Here is a 9,658-nt window from a genome sequence, read left to right on the forward strand (position 1 = left end):
TTCTGCCAAAAACAAAAGTGCCACGAATTGACTTGACTGAAAAGGAACGTGGTTACCTTGCGTAAACATACGTACTTACCAAGTAAAGTGGAACACCAAGAAACATTTCACAGAACAAATCTTTCCAACATTCATGGCAACATATTATACGAATTAGATATTGTATATATTTTTACATGTTGTTCAAATCATGTTATTTTTCACATGACAATTTATTTTTGTTTAAAACCATGCACAATATTTTTGGCCCATGCGTGAATCAAAATATGTGGTATAGGTATCTCGACCTACTGTTAGAAATTTCCTTCATTGTATATCTGTTTTTCACAATTACAAATCTTCAGCATAAGTAATTCACACAATTAAATAAAACATTCCTGCATATGCCACCTTTTTATAACCTATGTTTACTGGCACAAACTATTTTTGAAATTATAGCACGACCCTGCCCACGCGCCAATTTCCACCGGAGAGGTCAATTAAAATAATAATAAACGGACTAGTTAACGGGCTCGTTACTTATTACTGTCTTACAGAGTCTTCAACGGTAACCACTAGCTCTTTTGATTAAAACAATTCATTATTTCCCTTAACTTCTAGCTCGTGCGACGCAGGAGTGATTGGTTGGCTACGTTTTTTGGTGGAAGGTGTGCACTAGTTTTTCTCAATACTGTATTATGTGATTGTTGTACCAGCGCCTTCACCTTGAACCACGTTCCTCTGGAACTGGTCATGTGTTTGATGACAGCCCCCAGGCTCGGGCGATGTTTCGGAAGGCAGCCAGAGACCAGAACGAGCATATTACGTACGGGGAGTTCCAGACGTGTTCCGTTCCTATGACAACAACAGTAAATGCTATTGTTAGTATGAACCGTCATTTGCAGGTTCATTTTAAACTATTTATCGTTTTGTTTTGCGCTAAATTTACCGCGATTACTATTACAATTACACAACATACCATTACACTACTCGTAAGTATTTGTTGGCTTTCCGAAATTAATATAACATTTTCCCACCGCCTCATGCCGTGTATTTGGGTGATATAACTAATTATAACATAATGTATTATATTATCGCACGTATTACTACTCCCGATGCGCAACATTTTTGTATATTGAAAACATAAAATAAAGGAAATTCAATAGCGGACCCCCCGTGTCGACTGGCAAAATATCTGAATTGTTTAATCTAAATCGCTGATTTAATAAGTGTATATCTTCATATGTTAAGAGCGGAAGGTATTGTGATAAGCGCAAACTACATGCAAACCCCATTTGTGCTATATATGAATATTATTGTGTCAGGTTGGCAACTTTATATTTTCATTGATTATATCGAACCACTTCCTGTCAAATAACGAGGGTGGTGTTGACGGCGTTTTGGTTAAAGACAACGGGCAACATATAGCTGAATCGCTGTAGTTTAATCTATTTTTCAATGTTTTTTTTGGTAGTAATCTTCAAATTTCATAGCGGACTTGTTTTGTGACCACATAGAAAATAGCTAAGTGCGGTTTCTTGCTCAAACGCTTATCAAGTGTTTTTACATCTTTCGTCAACGCATCAATAGCGCACGATCTTGCGTTATGGCTTTATTGCAGATTTTTACATTTTCGCAAATTATGTCAATAGCGGACGATCTTGCTCTATCACTTATTAAATGTTCGACCAATATCTTCATTGCAATAGATACGTAACGAAACGGTGAACTTAGCTGAATCGTATAGCTTATCGCTGATCAAGATTTTAATCATGGCATATATATAAAATTGCTATAATTCTATATATATATAATATATTATATATATATATGATTATATATATATATAATATATCTATATATTATATATCTATATATTTAATATATAATTATTATCTGATTACGACGTAGCTAAATTGTAGCTTTATCGTTTCGTTCTTTAAATTATAACGTGTTGTAAATCAAATGGACGATAGTGTAAATAGCGCAGACTTCGCGTAGAACGCTTATACGTATATAAATAACAGAAATACAACATGCATTTGAAATACTCGCTTTCATTATGATTCAAGTCAAATCGACACATACCCAAGCGCAGTGGTTTCAGCCATAAAACTATGACTTTGTGGTTTGACAATCAAGTTAAATTTTGGCTTCATGCTTAAATAAGGCCCCAAATGCGAGCAGTATAACTCTTAATCGAGGCATGCCCCGTTTCTTTTACTTTCAATGCTTCAAAATACACTGAACAAATCGACAGGTATAATAATAGGTTTATTGCGAAGATCCATGTTGATTTCGCTAATTATGGCAGTCAGTTCGCTGCCAATGTATGTTGTAGCTGATAAATTACTTGTGTTGACATAATACCAAGTTAACTTATCAACTGTAGATGACCCGGTGACCACCGCATATTTCCCAGAGCACTGGACGAGATTTTAAAAGGGGCTTTTCACGTTTCGATAAATTGACAACTCAAACAAATCGTATTCGCAAATTTTCGTTGTAATTATGATTTTTGTGAGGAAACACTAAGACTGAACATTTACCATGCTCTAAAATATCCATTATATGCATCTTTTACGATTAAATAAACCTTAAACGTTCCAACTCGAAACGATTGAATAATTTAGAGAATTCTGTTGTTGTCGTTATATTATGTGATACAACGAGGATTGCTTATATAAAAAATAAAAAACAATACTCATTGTATGAGCACAGATGGTCGAGTCGTCTAACCGATGTTACTTTTAACTCCAGGGATATGTGGTTCGAATTCAGCAGAAGAAATTCCGCACATTTACCCACTGGTTTGGACTTTAACTGTAAGGGAATGGTATATGTTTTTGAAGCATTGAGTAATCAGGAAAAGTTACATGATTCTAAACGAGTCGAGTCAATTTCATTTTGAAAACAAAGGGCATACGGCCCAATCTACATAGTTATACATTTCAACCTACTATTATAATCATAACAGAGATGTGTCCTAGAACATGTTTACATAGAGAATACTAGGTTAGCGTTGAAATACAGAGAAGTTTATGTTGCGAGGCTTAGAACGCCGGGAGCGCCGAGCCTTGGCGAGTATTCTATTTATCACCTTTATTTTTTTCAACGTGACATTTAACCATCAATAGATCTAATAACTTAAACAATAATTTTAATTCAGTGTTAAAAGCCTTAAAATCTAACGAATGTAACCATGCGTAGTGATACATATGTAAGTTGGTCTGGTACGCAAAATAGTCTTAAAAACAAATTCACACACAAACTGTAAAACAAGTAAAAATATCACCATATCCTCGATTCAATTTTACGCAGTATGCGATTCTAACACATTACGACCGCGAACAGAAGATTTGACTTTACTATAATTGATTTTATTTGCTCCTGACAAAATGATGTCGATGTCAACATACATGTACACCATCGACGACCTTGACAATTTCGACGAGTAAACAGACAATTGCAGCGACTGACACTTTATTTGACTTAATATACAGGGCAATACGTTTTCCGACTTCGGACGAACGAATTTAAGGACGCGCAGAACGTGTTTTTTATGTATTGTTATGGGTATGCCGTGTGTGATCCGATGCATCAATGGCGCCCATGTTAAAATCATTTCCCCGAGAACAGGGAACGACAAAAGTACAAACAAAAACCAGAACACGTTCGAACTAGTTTCTTACCTTAATTATCCTTTAAAATCCATCTAATAATCCATTTAACTCAATAATTGACGAGTTTGCATCTAGGGTCTTTAATAATTATTTAGCATAGTTAAATAAAGACCCTTATGCCATCCTATCACTATATTCAAATGAGTTTACGAACTCAATAACCTTTCTTTCTTCGTCACACACGCTACGTCATGTACTCTATGTACATTACTGCTGTTAAAATGAACCCGGAGCAGTTTATTAAATAATAGCCGATGTTAAACTCGGTTGCATTTGCAGATTTCTGCATACAAACATAATTATGTTTAAACTTGCACAATGTTTTATTTGTCTATGGTAAATGCCCTTATTGTAAAAGAAAATAATTTAATATATAAATACACAAAGAATGGAAAACATTCCATTACACTACAGATAAATGAGTGGGATAATACCCTTGTACAAAATGAGACGTTCCGAATTCCAGTGGTGCTATTTTACCATCTTATACTTTACACAGCTCTATGCCTAACGTGAACTAAATCGGAAAGCAAAATGTTGCAGATTATTTATGAATTGTGGCGATATTTGTTTGGCTTGTTGTACATTCTTAAATGTTAAAAGTATATGCATGGATTTTAAAACAATGCACATTACACGAAATAAGGAAAATGTGATAAATTGACAATTCAAATATGTCGATATACAGTACATGTACATGTGAAATAAGTCAAGTTTATAATAAATCGTCAAAAAATGGGGAAAATGACGCAATAAGTATGTCATTTTATGACGACATCAATCAGCTGATTCATTATACGGATGGCGAAAATTATATCATATGACTAGATTTGAAGGTTGAAGGTCGTATAATTTTCAAGCTAAAGTTTTCTCGATAAAGGTCTATTTCTTATGAAAAAATCATTCAGTGGTAAAGTAAAATGTAGTCCGTGCACGCGACAGGTATATCCAACAAGGTTGAATACAGGCTAGTATATTCCATAAGGTGTTATACCGTCGAAAATGGGATAAAAACATACTGCTCGTGTTAATAATAAAATGTACACTATTAGTTATTTATGTTTTATATCTTTATAAAAATGCATACGGATTGTGTTTACATGCATATATATTGTACATTATTAGATAATTGATATTTTTAGACTTAAAAAGAACATATTCACGCACACAGCACCACACATAAACAAACAAACAAAAAAACAACAAAAAAAACCATTGAACTTGGTCGTAAAATGGAAGCATTCTCTCCCCTAAATAATAAATTCCGTATTATTTATTGGTGTATTGACGGTTGTTATAAATTCATGCATAAATTACGTATAATATTAATACCTCCAGTTTGGAATCTAGAGAAACACTTCGTCCAACGTGAAGTGCATGTGATGCGTCAATTAAAATATAGTTTTGAAATGTAAACGGCATGAACTTACTTATAATTGTTCGCATTGTCATGCTTGCATAAAATAATGAGTACATACTTATTTTCAGCTGACTGGAAGGTTACAGAAGGAGAATTTGTGGTCCAGTGGGTGAAAATATCCACATAATATTGATTTGAACCTTGTTCAAATGGCTTGACCGCGTCTGTTTCATAACGATGTAACGTTTCGTTAGCGAAAAAATAAATGAATCTTCTTTATACTAGTTAAGTAACATTTTACATTATATTGCAGCATGTCACATGTACTCATGTTCTGTGGTTTGTACCAAGATCATCTCGTATATGCCCAACCGTTGAATTTCATACTGGATGAAACAAACACACGTCTCTACTTTGCAAGTGTACTTATACGAATAAGAAATACTAATGCAATATATGCCAGAGAATGCACACTGAAATATTCGCTGTCAAAAGACCGCACGAATTACTTATAATCAAAGCGCCATTGGCGTAAAAAGTCTATTGACAAGATACAGCGAAGATTCTACTGAAGTAAATGTTAAAGGAGCAATTGACTGAATGAAACTCTAAAGGCAATCTAGAGAGTCTTTTTTTAAAAGAATAAGTAGAAATAAAGGAAAAAAAAAGTGATGAAATATTTAAACAAACAAAATATATCAATCGGAAAATAAGAACACGTATCATGAGAGCTTGGTATTTTGCGAACAAGAAAATGCCCGGATGATTACGCTCTTATTGTTTAATTTGGAGTACAATACGTCCCTTCAGAACTGTCCGTTGTTTGTTTATTGAAAAGATGAAGACAATATTTTTCATAACTATTACAGGCCCCTCTGAAATAGTCGTACTAGGGTGGTAATTAACGTTATCATTACATAATAATTATTTAAGAGACTGAACGAATTTTTATTCGGAAGTTAAGGTGAAAGTTATATATTTGTTTTATTGTTTTGTTTATTACTCCCCATTATGCAGTTTACGATAACTTCATTTTGATGTAAGCAGAAACGAACAAATGGGTGTTTTTGTTTTGTTGTTGGTGTTGTCTTTACCGACTTCGTTACATACGCAATATATTACATGTACGCTGTATTTTGAAGCACACGTTCTGAAGTTTCAATCCTTATTCAAAGTATTCACATAATTTGAATAATATGCCAAATAGTATGCGGATCAAAATACTGTTGTTTGATCCCGTCTCTTGCCGCCAAAAATCGCAAGGTAAATGTTTGCCGTCACAGAGTTTCACGATATTACAGCCATAGAAACTCGACAGTCGTCTAAAAAACAAGAAAATTATGTATACTTTAAAATTAATAAAGTCACGTACCCCATTAATAAATACATCGAAAAGGTTTGTTATTTCCAAATCGAATACGATAAGATTCACTCTTTTAAAAAACACATAACTGAGTATACAAAAAGTAACACAAATGCGTGCGTCTTTATCTGTTTTATACCCTCTATTATTTTTGTTTAATATTTAAATGACGCTCAATTTCCAACCCGCAAGTTTACTTAGTGGAGCTGTAATTAGGTCATCCCGCTAAGAAATTTCGCTGCGAATAAAGTCGAGATGTAGAGCGAATATTAATTCGAAATAAACGGTAGTTACTTTCTTGATAATATGGCTGGAAAGTAAGAGGCATTAAAAAAACAAGAATAAAAGGGTGTTACACTGCGAAAAAGACATGCCCCGGCATGGACGTCGCCGTCTTGACTATCACGTGATTACCCACTCTGTATAGTAAACCTTATCTAGCGTTTGCAAATAACAAAATTTGTTTTACGAACAGACTTTGTTTTATTTCTAAAAACTTTTTTCACTAAAACTGATCTTAGAAATATTTATTAAAAATGCTGTTAGAAAAGTTCTCAGAAGAAAATCTTTTGAAAAATGTTTATAAGCGAACAATTGTAAGAAATAGACAATTCAATGTTAATCATCTAATCTATTTCGTCTTCCAAAATCCTACTACAACCCGGGTATTTTTACCACATTTTAGCACTCAATCGATTAGACGTCTTTACGATTTGCTTAAGCCAAAAGACAAAAATTACACAACTTCATTAATAACGATCTGCTATATATTATAATGAATGAAAAAAGTATGCATTTATTCCAACCGGCTCTAATTGCACTGTATGCATATTTGGAAACGTGCATGTAGGCCTCGATGTTCACGTGTAGGCATATTATATATATGCAAGTGCGGACAAATGATCGAAACGATGTTCCGTGAAGTAAATTAAGTAAAAAGGACTTTTTAAATACCTATAGTACGAATATAATAATCATTTTGAAATTGTATTCTTATGTGAAATGTATGTTATTAGTGTGTGCACATTTAGCAACCATTAGCGTGTTCAATTCAATGCTAGATTGGAGATTAGAAGAACGCAGTAACGTGACACCGCTATACGCCGATATAAAAATAATAAAGTTGGGCTATAGGATGTGAATAATTGCAATAAATGTATTCATTGACGAAACGCCAATTAGCCCCATTTGCTGTCTCAATAAGTCAGAAAAAAAACAGAACAAATATTGTATTCGTATTTGCCCAGCACAAGGGATAGTTGTATGCATTAAGTCATGTCATAAGCACGAAATCAATTATCTACTCAACGCGTGTGACACATCAATGTGTCAAATGGCCAAATTTGTAAAATAAATATTTAAACTACTGTCTCGTAAATAAATGCGCGCTCAATGCTGTCGCATTTTAGGTCATAGTATCTATATATCCTATTCCGGCCCAATATGTAAACACTTCATCTTCACCATTCTTAGTACACATAATAGAATGCAATTTGCACAACATTTTGCAATTAACAGAATTTTTTTTAAATTGCCTGTGTATTTTCAATTTCAATATAACCACCATTTCAAAGAAACCGGAGCTTCGTGTTGTTTGCTCGATACGCCCTTTTTCGTGTCATAAAGACTCGTATCTTGCAAAATTATTATTATTAAAATACTTTTGTATTATGCCCATTAAGAATGATCCGAAGCGATTAACGCCTTAACACTCCTTATCCAGGCGATCAAATGTAGATTGCCTTTGTCTATCTCGTGCGGCGAAATTGTGACCATAGATCGAGCGAGCGAAAGAAAAGGGTTTTGGTTCGCTTATAAGCGATATAATTAAGGGATATCGGAATAGAAAAACAGTTAAGGATAAAAATCTTATTTCTAGCGTAGTAAACGATATTTTTTATTACCAGCAGTTCGAGTGTTTCGTTGGATAGTAAACATTCTGGTTACGGCGTTGATTTCCGGCTTCTTTTACCTTCTCTTTCGACGGCTAAAGTGGATATTTGTTAATTGATATATATTGTCACACACAATTATTAGGTAAGTAGAGTTAAATTAGTAATCGTCTTCGTTCCACATTTTACAATATCTTTTCGGCATACTGTTTACAATATCGTACTATACGGTTATTTATAACAAACACTAATTATTGTACACGCCTGTGAAACATATTATCTCATTCATAACGGGCGTGAGAGTAAAGATATCCGTCTCTTACATTAAGGTCTTGTTGCTCACACTTTCTGTGAAAGATTGTAATTCAATTCAGCGTTAGGTTTTTAAATTTAAACAATTTGACCATGATATTGAACCCGTGCACATTACATTTCCTCCTCACTTCAAATGTAACTTTAAATAATATAGTTTACACATATGTGTGAAATTATGGATTATATAAATGTTAACCTGCATACGTTCTCCAAAAACCGACAATTAAACATAATTAACCAAAAAGGGCTTTTAATGGAAAGCCTAAAATCTAGTTTGTTCTTTTTGAAAATTGTGGTATAAGTTTTTATTAATATCATCATTATTTTTATGATTATTATGATTATGATTATGATTATTATTAATTCTTATATTTATTATTATTTTTTATTATTTTTATTATTATGTGTATTTATTTATTTTATTTTAACTACATTTTTTATTATTATTCTTATGTTAATTATTATACATCTCCATCCGTATTTTTTTTTCTTCAATCTAATAGCATTTCCGAAAAGTTATTAAGTAACATGTCCTAAAGTATGAAAAATAAATGTAGCCTTTAATATAAACAGTTTTGTCTTCATCAGAAAATTACACGAAATTGTGGATGAGGTAGCTTCTTTTAATGGAAACAGGAATAATCTCTACAGTTCAATAAACCGACTTGCCGAGTATACCAGCTTCTATTTTCGATTTCTCATGCAGTTCTAATACAAGTTGTAAGTGTGTTGTGTTAAAATCAAACTTATTTTTATAAATAACTTAAAACCAGTTAAATGCTCGTATGCCGATGAACTCTTGATTTGATACATATAGGATCTGGCTTGAGTTGTCATATCATACCATATTTAAAAAAAAGAGTTCATGAATTGTGTTAGTAAGCGAGCCTTTGGCGAGCTTATTAACGAATTTCTTGAACGAGTTTAATAAAATATGGTATGATATGACAACAAGTGTCAGATCTTTTATCACATGCTTTTAAATGAGCAAATTAAATAAATTATAACGCAAACATAATGATTAATCGCGAAAGTTGTTTACATTTCGAGACGTCATTTCATCAAA

The 9,658-nt window shown here is 33.0% G+C and overlaps 1 protein-coding gene across 2 annotated transcripts in view; it reads left to right on the forward strand.

The window, feature by feature from the left end:
* Window positions 1–9,658, forward strand: part of LOC127848238 (uncharacterized) — an 83,864-nt gene that overhangs the window by 19,621 nt on the left and 54,585 nt on the right. Inside the window, exon 5 of one of the 2 annotated variants that reach the window (XM_052380577.1) lies at window positions 5,151–5,231. The exons of the other annotated variant lie outside the window; for it this stretch is intronic. Coding sequence (XP_052236537.1) covers window positions 5,151–5,209 — 59 coding nt within the window. The 3' untranslated portion in view covers window positions 5,210–5,231. Of the gene's footprint in view, window positions 1–5,150; window positions 5,232–9,658 lie in introns of those variants that run through there. 2 annotated transcript variants of the gene reach the window in all.

This window comes from Dreissena polymorpha, chromosome 10 (assembly GCF_020536995.1).
Source record: "Dreissena polymorpha isolate Duluth1 chromosome 10, UMN_Dpol_1.0, whole genome shotgun sequence".
Taxonomy (NCBI): Eukaryota; Metazoa; Mollusca; class Bivalvia; order Myida; family Dreissenidae; genus Dreissena; species Dreissena polymorpha.